This window comes from Dicentrarchus labrax, unplaced genomic scaffold (genome assembly GCF_905237075.1).
Source record: "Dicentrarchus labrax unplaced genomic scaffold, dlabrax2021, whole genome shotgun sequence".
In the NCBI taxonomy this organism is placed as follows: domain Eukaryota; kingdom Metazoa; phylum Chordata; class Actinopteri; family Moronidae; genus Dicentrarchus; species Dicentrarchus labrax.
The window spans coordinates 15,328,445-15,345,041 of record NW_026136723.1 but is presented as its reverse complement, the minus strand read 5'-3'; the positions used below and the strand labels follow the sequence as shown (position 1 = coordinate 15,345,041).

General features: G+C 41.8%; 1 protein-coding gene across 4 annotated transcripts; it reads left to right on the top strand.

Moving 5' to 3' along the window:
- The first annotated feature begins 5,850 nt into the window (after positions 1 to 5,850).
- On the top strand, positions 5,851 to 16,547 carry arpp21 (cAMP-regulated phosphoprotein, 21). 4 transcript variants are annotated; one of them, XM_051389798.1, is made up of 21 exons: positions 5,863 to 6,015; positions 7,087 to 7,188; positions 9,979 to 10,140; positions 10,314 to 10,479; positions 10,597 to 10,635; positions 10,740 to 10,805; positions 10,926 to 11,037; positions 11,220 to 11,358; positions 11,822 to 11,959; positions 12,067 to 12,166; positions 12,282 to 12,377; positions 12,471 to 12,508; positions 12,599 to 12,655; positions 12,993 to 13,183; positions 13,711 to 13,851; positions 13,977 to 14,095; positions 14,208 to 14,282; positions 14,400 to 14,546; positions 14,782 to 14,884; positions 15,747 to 15,856; positions 15,996 to 16,547. In XM_051389798.1, exons 4-21 carry the CDS (start codon positions 10,318 to 10,320, stop codon positions 16,152 to 16,154), a joined length of 1,992 nt encoding a protein of 663 aa, XP_051245758.1. In that variant the 5' UTR covers positions 5,863 to 6,015; positions 7,087 to 7,188; positions 9,979 to 10,140; positions 10,314 to 10,317; the 3' UTR covers positions 16,155 to 16,547. The 4 variants fall into 4 exon arrangements, with proteins under 4 accessions (XP_051245759.1, XP_051245757.1, XP_051245760.1 ...); XM_051389799.1 differs by lacking the exon at positions 7,087 to 7,188 and having other exon boundaries at positions 5,851 to 6,015; positions 15,750 to 15,856; XM_051389797.1 differs by lacking the exon at positions 7,087 to 7,188 and having other exon boundaries at positions 5,851 to 6,015.
- The last annotated feature ends 50 nt before the right edge of the window (positions 16,548 to 16,597 follow it).

Sequence of the window (16,597 nt, the reverse complement as noted above, 5' to 3'; positions counted from 1 at the left end):
AAGGAGTTATGTCCCAGGCAACCAGTGAAGATTCAAGGAAGTTAGAGCTCCCGGCTTAGAAAAACATCAAACACCCTGTAAAATGACAGATTGTTGTTTTTACACTGTGCTTTTTTTTTTATGGATTAAACAAAAAAGATTTAACGTGTTAATTAGTGAGCTTTAAAAGGTGCAGGGTTTTATCTTTAGACAGAACTGTGTTCCCCTGCAGTGGTTTCACTATTTATGCTAAGCTAAGCCAACCAGCTTGCAGACACAAGAATGATATCAATCTTCTCATCTGACTCTTGACAAGACAGCCATTGAGCATATTTCTCAAAATGTCAAACTATTCCTTTAAAGAGCATACCGTGAGGAATAAAAAAAGGCTTTTAAAGTTAATTAAGAAGTCGTAATTGAGTAACACAGACACACATACAGCAATGTAACAGTGACTGTTAGTAGATACATATTTTCTGTTATGAGGATTTCATATACGGTAAAGTGGAATTACTAGAAGTGATCGTGAGTTTACCCTTCCTGAGAAGAGGACCAGTCTAATCCCAGTTCCAGTAAGGTCTTTAAACAGACATCCCTGTACCTCAGTGAGTCTCTGGAACTGATGTAACAGTATGACACACACACAGACACACACACACACACACACACACACACACACACACACACACACACACACACGCACACACACATAGTCAGTTGTGCACTTTCTAATGAGATGTGTTTATGTAACAAACCATGGAGGTATTTCTGTGCACGCGCAAGGGGAAACAAGCGCCACTGAGTCTCTAGCCTGTGCACACATGCCAACCATACTGCCAGAACCAGTAGACAGCAGGTGTGTGTGTGTGTGTGTGTGTGTGTGTGTGTGTGTGTGTGTGTGTGTGTGTTTGTGTGTGTTTGTGTCTGTCATAGGCCACATTTCAGGACAGATTTGAGATTATATGCACACCAGTTGTCTATTGATGACTTATAAGTGGATAAAAAAAATGTTCCCAGTTAGATTTAGTTGCATGTGTGTTGAGCATGATGTAAAGTCGTTCCTTGTAAATTAGTGTCATTAAAACATGACAAACCTGTGTATATGTGTGGAGAGAGAGAGAGAGAGAGAGAGAGAGAGAGAGAGAGAGAGAGAGAGAGAGAGAGAGAGAGAGAGAGCGCAGTGATGCACACTCATAGCAATGTCTGTTGTCTTTTGGATGACGCACATCCTGAGGACTGCGCTCAGTCATCTCAGTAGATTGTGGTTATAACATTGAGTCTCCCTGGTGTTTTTTGGCCCTTATAGATCATATTATATACTGTCACCTACTGTACATGTGTGCAAGATGAGATATTACCAAAGTTAAATGTCACAATATGTTTTACTCTGTATTTAAATATCAATACATAGTATATTAACTTCTGCTGGTGCATTCATACAGCAGTTACTCTCACTTAGGGGTGGTTATTGTAAGTTTTAAAGTTACTTAAAATAATGTGACATTTACAGTTCTCTAATAAAGAATAACAAATAATATAAAATTCAAATCTAAATACAGAACCGTACGGTTTTGGGGCGTACAGTGTTGTATAATTCATTGAGACATAATTCGACTATGGGAAGGTTTCTTGCAGTATAGGAAGAGTATTGTTAGGAGTGATTAACAGAGTATTTGTTGTAGTCTTAAGTGTTGAAATCAGTTCTGAGATTCCCCAAACTATTAAAACAGGGTCTGGTTCAATATAGATATTAACTACTTCAAAGAGTGTTTTAAAAAGTTCAGACCAGTTATTTTCTATCTTGGGACAAAGGGTGAAGCTGTGAAGTAGGTTTGCCTCCTCCAGGCTACATTTATCACATATCGGAGATCTAGGGTTATATCTTGTGTAATTCTGTCTTTGAATAATGGATTCTGTGAATGACTTTGAACTGAATGAGACTAGAATTAATGGAATAAGAATGAATCTGCTCTGGACTTCATGCTCCTATTTCCTCTTGGATCTGTGTTTCCAGTTCATTCATTTCGTCTAGGAATTGTTAAACATCATAGATATAAGACACGGCCTCAACAAGACGTGTTTATGAGGCTAGACATGTCGAAAACAGAAGGTGAAGCCCTTTTAAAATTTCGCCGTGTGGGTGTGCAGGTGGTTTCTGATTTGCAGTAACCTTAAGTTGTATTCGCAGAAAGACCACATTTCTCTTGCACCTAAGAAAAAAAAGAAGAAGCTGAAATTACATACAGATGAAGGTTACTGATGGTACATATACCAATGCCCTTCAACTGTGGGAACTCATTAACAACTGAAGGTTTCCATTTATTTGGAGTAAGAATTACCATACCCTTAGCAAAGTCCAAACCTTCATTTGCTCCTAGATTGCACAGAGCTGTGTTACATTGTGGTAACACTGATATGGATTCATTTTTCTAACCACGTACAATATAGCAGCTCAACTACTCTGAAACAATCGTCATATTAGTTGTAGTAGAAGTAATACAGACCGAAATCAAACCACTAGTCCTGTAACCGTAAAAAAGACACCAAATCATGGCTGGATTACCAAACAGGCAAAGTGGGCACCCCAGAAATGTCCAGGCTCACAGTGTAGCAACCAAGTTTGCCAGTTACGTTGAACACGACAGTAAATCTCAGCATCTACTGACATTATAGGAGCATTAAGGTGGGTTTTACCACATGTTAAGCCCCGTCTTGAAGAGAGTCCTTGTGTCACGATCTAGTTTTAAGAACTTCCCATTTCAGCCCTTTTTTAGTTTGTATGATCCATATTTCTAAACTAATGTGTTTAATTAAATTACAACAGAATAAATCTGAAAAAGAACACATTGCATGGGAAGGAATGGAAGGTTACCCGGGGGCCAACAACTAATTTCTGCCCTTTCTGGATGTAGTCAAGGTTGTAGCCAGCACTTCACATACCTTATGACCTCAGTATTTTAAAAAAGGACATGACTGCAGTGCAGATATAAGGCTCGGTATCATTCAATCAGATGTCGTCCATGTAAAGAGATATCTTATTACTTGTGTGTGATGTGGTGAAACCAAAGATAGAAGAGACTCGATGATTCAGATTCAGGGGGGCTCTAAGTGTGAATAGACATGGGATTAAAAAATACCCTTGTCTCCAGCTACCACTGAGGACACTGAGGTCTCCGTAATACATACTGCACATACTGGGTTTTTTAAGAGTCAACCTGATATTTTTTAGACGTAAGAACATTTTTTTTTATATATATATATAATGAAACGTGAACTAAAAGCCATTAAAATTACATACACATACACACACACACACAGTACATTACATTACAACCATTGTGGAGTTCTGCATTTCTAAAATCCTGTCCCTGAAAAGACTAAAACAGACCAACATCCCTCATACTCTGCACCATTGCACTATTGTCTACTGTCAATGTTTGTTTATAGATATGTATAACTGCCCATATAAGTCTATGTCTTTTTTGTTGAACTTGTTCTGTTTATTTATGCTGGTAGTCTGTGTTTGTACGTACAACCGGTGTCAAATTCCTTTTATGTGCACCCATAGCTGGCCAATAAAAGTGATTCTGATGCTGATTTGCTAATTATTACCAGTGGTAGAATGAAACCAAGTACATTTTTAAAATACATATATTCTACTTTATACTATTTCCTTTTTATGCTACCTTGAACTTCTGCAGTAAATTTTCTGAGCAAAATATTGTACTTTCGGCTCCACTACAGGCGAGCATCAGTCAATAAAATATGATGTACTTTTATAGATCAAACCACCCCACAGTGTGTAAAGCAGTTCAAATCAGCTGCACCATCTTCCACCACTTATAGCCAGTGCACACAGACATGAAGGTGAAGAGTGTCTCCATCTTCTGCCATTTAATTGAGTATAAAGGACAAAAAATTGTATTTACTATTCATCATGGTAAAATAATCCACCTTTTGACACAGCCTTTTCTCATAGGCTCTACATATCATCTCTCACTTCTTAGTATTTCTATAATAACATAGCAGTTTTCACTTAACTGCATTAATCTATAGGCCATATATATGTGCAGCATGTTACTGTTGCTGCATCATAACCAGAGCCAAGATACATACAGCCTTTATTTTCTAATATTTTTGACTCTGTGTCTTCTTATTATCAATAAAATGATTAGATTTGAATATGACTTGGTGCTTCCATGCACTATTTATTCAAAGCTAAGCTGAGGAAAGTGACATTCACAGTTTTTTGAATAAAGAATAACAAATAACATCCTGATCCTCAGGATTGTTGGGTCTCTAGGTAGCAGATGAGAGGCTGCCAGAGCTTATCAAACTCAGATTTGTCCTTTAGTTAGAACCTTGTGCTTTCAAGGTGTGCAGTGTTTGTTCATTCATTATGAGTCAGTGTAATGCTTATAGGCTCACTTTTATGGCTTAATTTGACCATGAACGGACACTTCCTCTTTCTTCCAGTAAAAGTTGTGTTGGAGGAAGTTTTTTGATGGTTGTAGGAAAATTAGGAATACCATAACATTAAAATATTACATGCACAACAGGCCCTGCATGAAAAAAGTATTGTTTCAGTGTCAAGCAAAGTCACGTGAATGTACTCACAGTCCATAAAATGGTCCCTGGGGTTGTTATTATGGTATTATCAGAGAATGTCTAATAAGTAGACGGACTCTGATATTATATCAAACTATCAAATCAAGTATTAAGGCTTTGTATTGGCAAGAATCTGGCAGTACAATACGTGTCACCATATCATCATATACAGGGGTTACGATTCAATATATTGTCATATACAACACTGTAAACTGAAGATATATTGCGATTTAATTGAAAGAAATCACATTTTAGGAAAGCTGTCATAGTATAAAGAACACGCCACTGTATGAATAACATCTGAGTTAAATAAAACTAGACCAGAACCAGAAGAGCGAGATCTGTATTTGTGTTTATCACAGTTGCTGTAACATCCAACATCATAGACCTGGGGGGTTTAAACACAAGGATCAATACTGTATTTCTGAGAATCGCTAAAATATCACAAAATAAAATATCGTGATACGATATTTTTCTATATTTTCTTACACCCCTAACAAATAGCGTATATAGGCTTGTTGAGTAACAGATTATATGTAAGTAAATTACGTAATCCGAAGGAAAAATACAGAAAATAAGACGTACATTTAGTAAATATGTTGATTATTTAGCAGGATTTCAATTTTAAAATACATATTTTTGAGCAGGGGACAGATTTTTGATGCTAAAAATCAATTTTCTTTTACATCGTTCTGTTGTCTTATATTGCATCAGTACTTCTTATTGTCATTTATTTTCTCATGTTATTTCTCCTTTGTCTCGCTTTAATCAAGTTACATTACTTTTATACTTGGATTGGGTTACTGACTACATTTTAAACAGGTAATTCAGTAACTGTATCGGATTTTAAAGGGTAACATGAAATGGAAATCATACTCAACTTACTTACTGGAGGTAGGCTCAACAGTGTTGGCAGAGCTCCACCTTTCTAAAAGAGGAATCATTTTAGCTTTGATAAAGCTGTAAAAGAGGAGTTCTTGTTGTGTCCCCTCAAGTGTTGGAGCCAGTTATTGCGGTAATTGCAGTAGTAGAGGAGATTTAATTGAGCTGCATTGAAATGGAAGACACACAGAGAGAGAGAGAGAGAGAGAGAGACAGGAGAAGAGCGAGAGACAGGGACAGAGATAGAGATGAGTGGGCTGGTTGAAGGGGCCCTGGCTCTCGTGCATTCCTCGCGTGTGTGTGGGCGCGTGGCTCAGGGTTCAGAGCTGTCGCTCGGCCCTCCTCCTCCTCCTCCTCCTCCTCCTCGTCTTCCTCTCCACTCCTCCCCTAACTGCTCCCAGCTCCGACAGAGACAGGCAAAAGGCGGAGGAGGAGCAACAGACCTCGCAGTCAACAGACACCGGGGTGTACGGCAGTCGGTCGGTCGGTCGGTCGGTAGGCTACACCGGCAGAAGCCCGCGGAAGGGAGGAAGACGTCAGCTCACGGTAAGATAACGGTCGCTCTCACCGCGGCGGCAGTTGAACGTTAGCTTGATTAACGGTTACTCCGCCGGTTGACATCGACGCTTCTTTCTGTCTTTTGATGGTTTTTTTTTTTTTTTTTTTTTTTTTTGGTCAACGCCGTTACCTCCTGCCACTACTTTATTTTATGCGACATTAATCACACCAGTACCAAGAGTTCGTGTGATAAAACAACACACTATTGTTTAAAGCAGATAGCTAGCTCAAACTCCTACCGAGAGAGAGAGAGAGAAAAACCGGTTGAATTAAAGGGAAGCTAACTGCGCCCCGGAGCGCCGCTATCAGTCGCATTTCCCCGGGTCGGAAACGTTAGCGACACCGCTGAATGAATGATAACAGTAATTTAGGAGGCAGAAATGTGTGTATAAATGTCACCCTACGGTGTATATAAAGAAACAACCAGGGTTTTAAAATAAAATGGTTTTTTTTAGAGCGGCTTCTTTTACCTATTTCTGGTTTCTTGTTTTGTGCGTGGGTGTAGAAATTTGAGTTTAAAGTGTTTTCCTGTAAGGCAAAAAAAAAAAAAGAAAAGAAAAAAAAGTCGCTTTGTGTTAGTAACTTAGCTATAATAACGCTGAGTTCATGTCAGTGCCCCTGCTGTGTATCCTTCGCCCACCGTCCTCCGCTCTCCACATGCAGCTGACAGCACGGTGAAGTCCCGGAGCAGGAGGTCCACTCCCTGCCCGGGGGTAAAAATAGCCCGGTGTGTCAGCTTAGACTGGGTCACGGTAATGCGACACACACTCACACACATACACACTCTTTTTTCTGCATTCAGAAAGCCCCATCACGCAACGTTATTGTATGTCCCGTTATATGGGTCAACAGGATACCACAAAGTTGTTCATGAAGATGACACCTGTTTTTTTTTTTTTTTTTAGCTCTCTTATCGCATCCTTCGTTTTAAAACGGTGTGCTAAAGTCAAGGTGGCGTTAAGTTTTAGACAGAGCTATGAAGGGTTGTTAGGGTCAATTGTGTGTGAAGTAGCCCTTTAATGCAAACACTTGCCACTCTACTGTGTTGTATGTGTGCAGGTATTTCCCCCCTCATTCCTGGTTTGAGTTCAGCTGCAGAGTAACACAGCTGTCGCACCCACAAGTCGCTCTGGCAATAGGACTGCTGCTGTGGCTGCCCAGGTGCTGATGACTCAAAGGACGATGTAACCTAAATTTCACATGTGCAGCCTACTTTCTGTTCTTCGCTCGTCTTAAAGTGGATGGTGAAAAATTTGTGCCCTGTTTTATTTGACTTGAACATGCAGCAGCAAGGAGATAAAACAAAAAACCTGCTCAGGACGTAAAGAGTTCAGCTGCAAATGTAAAAGGTGCAGGCACACACCATGCAATAATATATATAAACCAAAAAATTGGTGAGTAAAAACTCAAAATACCCTATATGTAAGGCAAAAGGAAAGCAGCCCAATTAGAGACTTGTGGGCAAAGCCTTTACAGATTATGGATAAACAAAGCAACGAAGGCTCTGAGTTTGCTTCAAAATTCTCAATTATTATTTTAAACCAGAGAGACCTGCTCCCTCGGTTATAGTCTCTCACTGAATCGTTTCCTAATGAGCTCGGAGCTGAGGGAGAAAACATGAAATCCCCTTTTAAATTCATCTGCAGCCTTAGAGAGTAAACACAAACAGCTTTCTGTGACCATAGGCACTGACAATTTCTATATTTGGTTAGGTTTTCAAAAGATTGAAGGGTGCGAATAAAAAAGAAAGCAGAGCAGAATGTCCTTTATAAATAGAAAATGTGCAGATAAATGCAAGTACAGATGGCAGGGTAATAAGACTAAGTATACAAGGTACAATGGCAAACCTCAGTGTTAACGATACAAGAGCCCTGATTATAGCCTTGGTTCTCAAAGATAGATTTTTCAATAGTCTTAATTACAAACAGGATTGAACATGGCTTAAGCACTTAATATAACTTGGTTTAGCTGACAATGGCCATCTAAAGTAGCTTTTGGATATTTTCCCACTGGCCTGCCTGTGTGTCAGTGTAGATGAGCCAGGCAGCTTTTGGCTGGAGAAGAAAGGTGTCCTGGTGAGTAGGTGGCTCTGAGGCTAGAGGCTTCGTTGAGAGCAGCAGATGGATGATGATGTAGCGGGTACTGGCGCTCCCTGCCTCCCGCCGCCATCCGTCACGCACTAATGATCGTGTCACACCTTCTCCCCGGGCGGCCGGCCGCTTCTGCAGCGCTCAGCTCAAAAACTGGTAGCTCCACTCAAATCCCCTCTTCATGGCCGCCGGCTGAAAAGCCCGTAGACAGACTGTGCTGCAAGCCTCTCTATCACTAATTCTTCACTTCTCTCTTTCTCCACCGCCTTCCTTCACCCCTCTTCACCTTTAAAGTCCCTGCAGACTGTTTCCTCATCTCTCTTCATCCCTTGCTTCCCTCGCCTCCCATTCATTGTTTTCTCTGTAGTGCATCTGCTCCACATCATTCTTTTTCCCTCCGTCCGCTAATGTCATGTTCCCATTCTCTGGTACTGCTATTAATTCACAGCTCTAATACAGTTCAATTATTTTTCTTTCTTTATAGACATTTATTCTTTAAATGTAATGATTCAAGGAGACGTGTGGTATTTTCCTCCCCCCTCCCCCCTCCCCTCTGTCAGGTCTAAGGTCAGGGTCATTTTCAATGCAGCACACATGGAGCTGGTCTGTTTGGCCTCAGCAAGAACTCACAAACAGCACATTAGGGAGTCTCCCAATTTATTATGTCCTATAGAGAGTTAAGGTATCTCCTGACTGTTTTCCCCTCCCTAGGCAGTATGCATAAGCCCACCAAGCTATGACAGTCATACTGTGCTCCAATTATATAGAATACTTTCTTGATTAATGACTTATTCATCATATATTAATAAAAAAACATGTTTGTGTTTTATAGGGATTTTGCTATCATACATATTATCCAAAGTACAGTTTATATAATTATATTGTGCAGATATTTTCATGATGTAGTATTAGACCAACACATGCAGAGATTTCAGACGTCTCTCTTCCATACTAAGAATATTTTTTCCAGGTGGCATCCCTGCTGTCATGTATTGTGTTTCATTGAGGTGACATGGGAAGTAAACACCACTTTGGTTACACATGGACTGACAGAGGTCTTTTTTTAAAAACTGCTGTTATCTCCAGTCGGGTGTTAAATAACCATGTTATGGGACTCAGCTTCCTCTTAGCTCGTTATTCTGTCCCTGGTGTTACAAGAATAAGTGTCCCCTTGAGCCGTGTGTTACAGTAGAATGTGTCCCCACTGAATGCAGTTGGCCCCTTGGAAAAGATGGTGGAATGCCACTTCCTCCTGTGTGTGTGTGTCTATCTCTTTGGTCTCGCCAATATTCTCACCACTGGGATCAGAGACTGAGCTCGGCATTCTGGGAATATAAGTGTTGGCGTATCGGATGATACTCTCCACAGCTGCTGTTTCTAAGAAAAGCTTGAGGACACACACACACACACACACACACACACACACACACACACACACACACCAGACATGTGTTCACATGAGCTACACACACAAATACACATGCAAATACCACATCCAAGAGCAGACCCGTATGTTACCGTCACACATGCACAGGCACACTTACAGTAATACACTTTAAGCGGCAATTAACTGTCAAGCCAGGAGAGCATTTGTGGAGCCTAGACAGAGGTTAACACACACACATACACACATACACACACTCATACACACACTCATACACACAAACATAAGCTTAGCTACTTGATGTCATTTCCAGCAGCTATGCTTTTATGCTCCGGCAACTGTTTGATATAAGTGTGCGTGTGTGTGTCTGTGTGTGTTTGTACGTATGTGTTAGTGTGAGAGAAACAGTGTGGCAGTGCTTCTGTTGTACAATGACCACTAACACAGTTTTTTCTCCCTGTTTTTCAATCTCTTCAGGCTGTTTTCCATTGAGCAGTAAAGAGCCGGCAGAGAGAGAAACAGTAGAGAAGGCGAGCACGGGCGGAGAGGATAATTGCGTTTCTGGCTGCCCTGTGGGAACATGGGATATATGACCTCATCATTCACCTGTGAGGCTCTCCAGTAAACAACTCCAAATAGGTAGAAATGGCACACGTACACACACACACACACACACACACACACACACACACACAAACATACGTAGACTCATGTAAATGCAGGCAAATTTAAACAGCAGTAAAATAAACAAATGCAGACATTATTTGAGTAAACACAGAGCATAATCAGAGTCTATGTTTTGTGTTGTTTAGAAGGATGACGGAAGCAGTTGTAGAAAGTGCAGATGTCCTCCTAAAACCCTGTGACGTGACGTCATGTGATGTCATCAGCTGCCCCTCCCCTTCGCCATGTCCATCGCTTTGCAAACAAAAGGAGGACGAGGAGTATCACCATGACAGTAAGAAGCTGGAGCAGCAGGTGAGTGACACGAAGTATAGCTAGTGCTACGTTCCATTTAATAATAAACCAATGTTAAAATTATGCACCCCTCTCCTCACATGCTCACTTTATGACAAATTGTGTCCTCACTCGCAGAAACACTGTAACCAGGTGCAACCAAAGAAAAAAGTTAAGGTAAGCAAAAATAATTCTGCCTCTCATTATTCATTCTTACTGAAATATCGATTGCATTACCCTCTATGAATGTGTAATATTGCTCGCTTGTGTGTGTATGTCAGGCCAAAGGAAGGTTAGTGCGGAGTATGGCTGTCTGCGAGGAGTCCTCACCATTTGAAGAAACCCAGGTAACACACACAAACACACACACACATACACACACACACACACACCCAGATCATCATCTACCGCCTCCTCATCACCATCCTCACTACTCTCAAATTACTCTTTATTTTCTTCCCTCTCAGGCATCTCCAGACGCAAACATCTCATCTAGCTGCCATGACAACGAGATAACTTCCTGTAAGGAGGAAGAACAGGAGAAGAGCACAGACCCAAAGAAACATTCACTGTCCAAAGGTGTGTGTGTACGATTGATATCTCATAAAAGAGAGACAAGAGAAGGCAAATAAAGTGTAATAAAATGGGATTCAGTACCACTATTTAGATGTAGTTCTCCTGGGTGTTTAATATTGCAGTGTGCTGTTTGTGTTTTTTTTTATTGTCTCCTAATGCATCCTGCCTGCCTGTGTCGCTCTCAGAGTCCAGCGTGGAGTACACCGACTCCACCGGCATAGACCTGCACCAGTTTATCGTCGACACCCTCAACAGCAACCCCAGAGACCGCATGATGCTGCTTAAACTGGAGCAGGACATGATCGACTTCATCACCAGCGATAGGTATGTGTGTGTGTGTGTGTGTGTGTGTGTGCGCGCGTGAAGGAGAGTACATAACCTTGGGTCCTCATTGAGCTATCTGCCTATTTAAATGTACTGAAATGAAACTTGTATGCATGCTAAATCCTATTAAAGACTGAATATTGCTTTATGTTAATTTAAGATATGTTTTCAGCTAATATATTATAATTCTGTCCATGCAGCGTATTTACTGTATCGATCAATATATTGAATCAGTTATGTTAGTGTGGGTGTGTTTGAGCCACCAGGGATGAAATTGCACTTACGCCAAAAAAACACAACCAATCTCTATCTACCTCCTTCTCTCTTCCACTCTTTCTTGCTTCCATCTTCCTCCCATTTTTTTTGCCGCTCCCTTGTTATATTTGTTGTATTTCCTTCCCTGTTTTCCCCATTCACTCACCTTTTCATCCTGCTTCTGTCTTCCCACACATTTCTCTCTCAGTTCCTTTAAGAAGTTCCCTCACATGTCGTCCTACCACCGTATGCTGGTCCATCGGGTGGCGGCCTACTTTGGCATGGAGCACAATGTAGACCAGACAGGCAAGTCTGTCATCATCAACAGGACCAACGGCACACGCATGTAAGCACACACAATGCGTACATAATTTGTGAGTACGTGTACGTAAATCCTTGCCTTTTAACTTTCATTCTTAAGTGACATGTGGTTGTTACTCCTTTGTCTTTTAGACCGGAGCAGCGTTTTCTGGATGAGGTGCATAAGGACAAGACAGAAGAGATCCACCGGTGGAAAATCATTTTGAAGAGAGACAACAGCTCAGATGACCAGGTCTGTCTGTCCTCTTTCTTCTATAGCTGCCTGTCTCTGTGGAATATCCTCTATAATTGACATTGATCGTATCCAATCAGCATTGTGACCTGTTCTTGTTTCTCTCTCTCTACAGACCCGACTTCATCCCTTACGAGAGAAGCAAAGCAAGTCAATGGAGGAGAGAGAAGAGGAGTACCAACGAGTACGAGATCGAATCTTCAACCAAGAGGTGAGACAGGCAGAGAGAGAGGAAGACAGACAGGCAAATATGACACAAGAGACAGATAGGAGACTCACTAATTTCTCCGCTGTACTTTTACAGCCACCCTGCACCCAGGAGAGTGCCCATGCAGAAACCAGGTAACCTTGCCTGCAGTATATTCTCTCCATGTACCTTTTCAGCTTATTATATTTAGATGAGAACATTAATATATGTCTATGTGTGTGCAGGGCTGTGGAGGAGTACAATCCATATGCTGAGACCCAGAGGAGAAGGCAGCTCTTCAGGTAGAGCTCTGTCTGCACAGATGCGTAGTCATTTATCATCTTAATCTGGTCAGCCTGGCTGCAACAAAGCTTTTCAGCGGCAGAAAAAGGACCTAGATTTGTTTAGTGTTTTTTGTATGAGGGTTTAGGATTCTCTAAAATCTTGTGCAATCCAAATGAAAATAACTGAAGGAATATAAGATCATTTACATCAGTGCATGTAGCATAAACCCATCAGCCCTTCATTATGTGTGGCATATTAGCAGGTGTGGAAGCCACATTTGTCCCCCATTCACATAAATGGTATGCCTCTCATGCAGTAATAAGGTTGTAGGATAATTCTGGATGTGCCTCACAGGGGTAGCCGTGACAGCTCAGGCTCCAGCTGGACAGGCAGCAGCAGGCAGAGTAGCACAGAGACTGACTGTCGCTATAGCAACGACCCCCAACCTTGGAGCAGCACAGACTCTGATTCCTCCTACCAATGGACAAGTCCCGCTCCGAAACCCCGCCAACCCGCCAACCACAGCTGGGACACACGTGGTTCAGGTGTGTCCTTTTTAAACCTTGCGTTATGATAACATTTAGTGACTTTTATGTTGCGCCTTTAAGGTGTAAATTCAGTCACTGAGGGGTGAGACACTTCACTGCTCTGTACCTGTGTGCAAGCAAACTTATTTGCAGATTTCATCAGCACACCACACTTGGGAAAATCACTGTTTATAAATTATGTAGCATCTAATTAACAAAAAGCAGCGCAAGTTCTTCTGGTGCGAAAATTTAAATCACTGCACCAATCTTCACACCATAGCTGTAAATTTTCACACAACACCTCCAGTCGTCTTCACATGTTCAGGAAGAAAAATACGTCGCTGCGGAGACTGTGCTGAGGGGCTGCACACAGTATGTTCTAGGCAGGGATGGAGCGTGTTGTTTTTTTTGTCAGATTAAGATGTTGAAATGAGAATGTGTTATGTGCTGTGATAATAAAGCTCTCTTCTCTCCTCTCTACTTCCACTGTGACTCTTTATTTTCACATCTCCACTCCTTCTTTCACCTCTCATTCTCTCTCTCAGGCTCCATCTCTCTTTTCAGACTGCCATCCACTTGTCCTCGCCCCTCTTCTCCTCCCATCATAGATGAGCCGGCTCCTAACTCTGCCTACATCATGGAGAATGGGATCCCGCCGGGAAGCATTTTAGTGAACCCACATACTGGTAAATGACACACACACACACACACACACACACACACACACACACACACACACACCATAAAGATATTATATACGTACGTACACAACACATACTCATTTGTCACACTCAACCCTTTGACCTCTTAGGGCAGCCTTTCCTGAACCCCGATGGGACCCCTGCTGTGTACAACCCCCCGGACAGTCAGCAGCCAATCAGGAGCCAGACTCAGCTGCAGGGCTCTCCCTCTCAGCACCAACAGCAGCAGGTAGCGCACACACAGCAGGAAGTGTTCGACATGCAAGATGTGTTCAGTCTGACATACATACAAGTGTCCGTTTGTGTCTTTATCTCTGTCTCCATATGTGTGTCTCTCTCAGGTGGTTCAGTACTCATCTGTCTCTTACACAGCTCCACAGATGTTGCCTGTCACTCCCTCACAGCCATACTCCACAGTATGTATCACTGTACTGTCTGATAACTGCTGCACATACGTGTGTTTGCGGTAAATGTGTGCATGTGTTTATAGGCGTCCGTGTGTGTGTTGACCTCCTTTTTCTCGTGATCTACAGATTGAAGATCTCTCCACGCAGTTCACTCATGTGAGCTGTCAGTCGACGGGTGAAGCCCCTCCCCTCTACCCTCCCAGTCAGGGTTACATCTATGCAGCTCCTCCTCCCCCTCCCAACCCCCCCAGCTACTGCCAGCCCTCACCTCAGGTACGGACACACAAGACAAAAGTCTTTGTACATGAAACAACCGTTTGTTAGATTTTTGGCCATGTAAGGTGTATTAAATATTGCTGTTTAAAGAAAAAAAAAGTATCAATTCTGCATTGATTATCCTAAATTATGTTTATTTAGTTGGACATTGATTTTGCCATTTAAAGGACAAATTTAAGGTAAATAACAGTAAAAAAAAAAAGCTACTATCTTTCATATTATTTTCCTATAGGTGCCTATGTATTACTACGGCCAGTACCCTACCTCAGCTCAGCACCCATGCAGGACTGTCTCCCCTAGCCAGCACGTCCACAGCCAAGCAGTGCAACCAACAGGTACGTCTCACCTGTGTATGTGTGTGTTTGTTGTGCTGGGGGGCACAGACTGTGGCAGTAGAGGAGGGGGCCGTTACACTGTCAGAGATGTAGTCTGAGGGTCTCACAGTGAACCGGTCTCTTTTCCTGCTGCTTCTGTTCAACGCAAAAAAGACCGAGCAGACACATTTCATGTAGTGTATCTTAATGAGCAAATGCATCTGATACAGCCGCAGACAGTCAGTCAACACCTTCTAGGCATCAGTTCACAAAATAAACTATAAATAATGTATTTAATTATACAAGACTCAAAACGGCGACATCGGAACAGAAATACAAACGACTCCTGCATGAATGATGGAAAAATGAGAATGTATTTTGCGAGCAGTGTTTTTGTTGCTGTTATTATTATTAAATGTTGCCAATAAAGATTTAAGCACAAATACCGAATTGATAAATTAAAATGAATCACAAATCCACCATTTCTACTATATAAATTATATATGATTTTAAAGTCAGCCAGAAAATAGTGAATTAGTGTCAAATAGAGATTACAGCAATGACTGTAAATGTAAATCCATGTGACAATATAACATTTACTAAATTTAAGAACAAGCTACACAGTCAAGGCACAATAAATGTGTAAATATGTTGTTTTGGTGGACACCTTTTATTTATCAACAATAATAATAAAGAATTTGTGGAACATTTGCCCTCTTTTTTTCCAGAGTGGTTTGTTCATGCTGTACTTAAGCTTCACATTGTTCCCCTCCTTATTTGGAAAACTCTCCTGTGACTTATTTCCTCTTCTAACCTCCTACTAAACAAACTGCACTGATAAAATATACTGTTAATAATCTTGCATATACGTGTGTGTTTGCAGCAGGTTACGTCCCTGCTGTGGCCGTGCAGCAGCAGTCTTCACACACCCAGGCCCAGGCTGTGCTGGGAACCTACTCACCAATGGCCTCTCATCAGCGTAGCATGGTTCAGGTAAACACAGAGCACCCAAAGGTCTCTTTTTGCGTCAGCTTCCAACAGCTCAGCCCCCAAAAGAAGCGTTTAGCAGTTCAGAAAGTGCTTGTGGTGGCAAATTCTCTGCTCCAACTTTACTTTCTCTTTCTCTCTGCAGGGAGGTGTTTCAGTGTCCTATCCCCAAAGTAAAGTTGTGACCGCGGTAGGTGGGGAGGCAGGTTACTGCTGCGTGGTGCCCCCACCCTCCCACCACGGCAGCTGCCATCCTCCCAGCTGCACCAACCTCAGTGCCCCGGCCTGGAGCGCACAGTACTGATGATGCCTCGGCGGATGGAGTGATGATAACTTTAGTTCCTGCGTGAACTCACATGCATACACGCACATATTCAACACAAACACCTTTTTTCACACTCCTTCACCCTCCCCGCACCTACACCCACCTTCTTCCTGACGATGCCCACAGGGTATGTCGTTCACACTCATAACAAGCATGTGCACACACACAACATACACCCACTGACGTACATAAATGTACCACTGTACCAAAGCTTAATAGTATATATCAGAGCTGCTGTATTGAATGCATAATTTATATACACAAATGGAGTTTTATATTGATATTAAATTATATATTGTGTTTTAAGGAAATGCACTGTGTGAATAGAATAAAGTGCTGTGACTGGATTGATGATGTCACATTTCTATATCATCCTGGCTCTTTGTTTCCTCTAATGTTCATGACGATGCTAATCCAGGTGT